Source organism: Calidris pugnax, unplaced genomic scaffold, assembly GCF_001431845.1.
Source record: "Calidris pugnax isolate Ruff unplaced genomic scaffold, ASM143184v1 scaffold55, whole genome shotgun sequence".
NCBI classification, from domain to species: domain Eukaryota; kingdom Metazoa; phylum Chordata; class Aves; order Charadriiformes; family Scolopacidae; genus Calidris; species Calidris pugnax.
In genome coordinates, this window is record NW_015090832.1 from 4025363 (window position 1) to 4027130 (window position 1768).

A 1768-nucleotide genomic window follows, 5' to 3' on the forward strand; every position below is an offset into this window, starting at 1 on the left:
GTGTGGCTTGTGGGGAGGGGAAGGGTCCCATCCCAGGGGACAGATCCTGGGTGCAGATCCAAGCTGGCAGAAGATGGGCAAGCACCGTGAGACGTGATGTGAAGGGTAACGGGAGAAAAGCGGGGTCCCTGCCTCAGGGCTCCCACAGTCCCAACCCACCAGCCCTCACCCACTCCCCAAGGGTGTTTGGGGGTCTCCTGCAGGGTGCCAGCCCCCCCAGGGCTGGGAGACCAGGGACCGGCCACTCAGTGCCAAGAAGGAGCCTGTTCCCAGGGGAGAAGCTCCAGTCCCCTCTGGGACAGCAAAGGCCGTGATCCTGTGATGGGATCTTTTGATGGGATCCTGTGATTCCTTTGACAGGATGAGGAGGAACGGTTTTAAACTGGAAGAGGGGAGATTAAGATGATATTTCAGGAAGAAATTTTTCACTCTGAGGGTGGCGAGACCCTGGTGGCCCAGGCCCACCCCATCCCTGGAGGGGTTCAAGGGCAGGTTGGAGGGGGCTTGGAGTAACCTGGTCTGGTGGGAAGTGTCCCTGCCCAGGGCAGGGGGTGGCACTGGGTGGGCTTGAAGGTCCTTTCCCACCTAAACTATTCTGTGATTCTATGATTCTACAGACCCTGGGATGTTTGTAGCCTCAGATGCAGATCTGTGGGGTTGTGGTTGGGGTTCAGGTGCTGGGCACCCCATAGGGAGGCAGCTCGTGGGGCTGTGGTCCCAAGCTGTCCTGCCTGTCCCTAGAGCCTGCTCCTTCTGCCTGCCCCAGCAAACCAAGAGGTGCCCAGCAAGTAGTGGGGTGCTGGTGTCCCCCCTCCCCGCTGGTGTAAACACAGGCCCACACCAGCTGAGGATGGGGGGGGTTTAAATGAAAATCACATGAAAAGCAGAAAACCCTTTCCATGGCCTCAGGGTGATGCCAGAGGACAGAAGAGTCGCAAACCCAATAAACCCACCCCATGGCTCCCATCACCGTCTGCCCGTGGTCCCGCAGCTGGGAGATGGCTCCACTGGGCATTGGGCGATGGCACACACGTGTCTCTCCGGAGGGAGATCCCAGCAGTTACCTCCAGCTCTCTGGATGAGCAGATAAACCAGTTTTCCATTGGAAAGGGGACGCAAATACACGTGCAGAGGACGCACCATCCCCGTGCACTCAGTACATTGCTGGGAAAAAAAAGGGGATCAGCCCAGACCCTTGTCCTCCCTCGTCTCCTACCTTCCAAGACCACCTCCTTGCCCGTCTTCTTCAGCGCCTGCACCGCCTCGTCGTGCGTTGCCTCGGACAGGTCGGTCCCGTTGACGGCGAGGATGGCGTCCCCCACGTAGAGCGCCTCGGTCTGGTCTGCTGCCAGCCCCTTAAAGATCTTGGAGATCAAGATGGGCATTTTATTCTCTCGGCCACCTTCGAACAGAAAAGAAACCAAGAGCGGTTGTGGCTGTTGGAGCGCAGGGAGGAGCGGGTGGAGGGGAGGGGGGTGCTCGGGTACCCGCCAGGCCTTCTCCCAGCCACACCGTGCTGGGACACCCTGCTGCCCTACGGATGCCCATGGCACGCTCCTAACAGCCACAGTAGCCAAAATACCAGGGGGCTTTACAGCAGCCAGAGGAGATGGCTCCAAACACCGGTCACAGATTTCCTCGCAGAGCGAACACGTACCCTGGCCATCTCCCCATCAAATTTTGGCAGGAAAGCACATCTTTATTTGCGTTACTCCTCGTGCGTGCTGAGCAACCACCCCTGCTCCAAGGACTTCATGATCTAAACAGA

At 58.7% G+C, this 1768-nt stretch overlaps 1 protein-coding gene across 1 annotated transcript in view; it reads right to left on the reverse strand.

The window, feature by feature from the left end:
* Positions 1-1548, reverse strand: part of SNTA1 (syntrophin, alpha 1) — a 40934-nt gene extending 39386 nt beyond the window's left edge. The window contains exons 1-2 of the mRNA XM_014941235.1: positions 1488-1548; positions 1217-1402 (exon numbers count right to left, since the gene is read on the reverse strand). Of these exons, the coding sequence (XP_014796721.1) occupies positions 1217-1402; positions 1488-1548 (247 nt within the window). The remainder of the gene's footprint in view (positions 1-1216; positions 1403-1487) is intronic.
* Between the last annotated feature and the right edge of the window lie 220 nt (positions 1549-1768).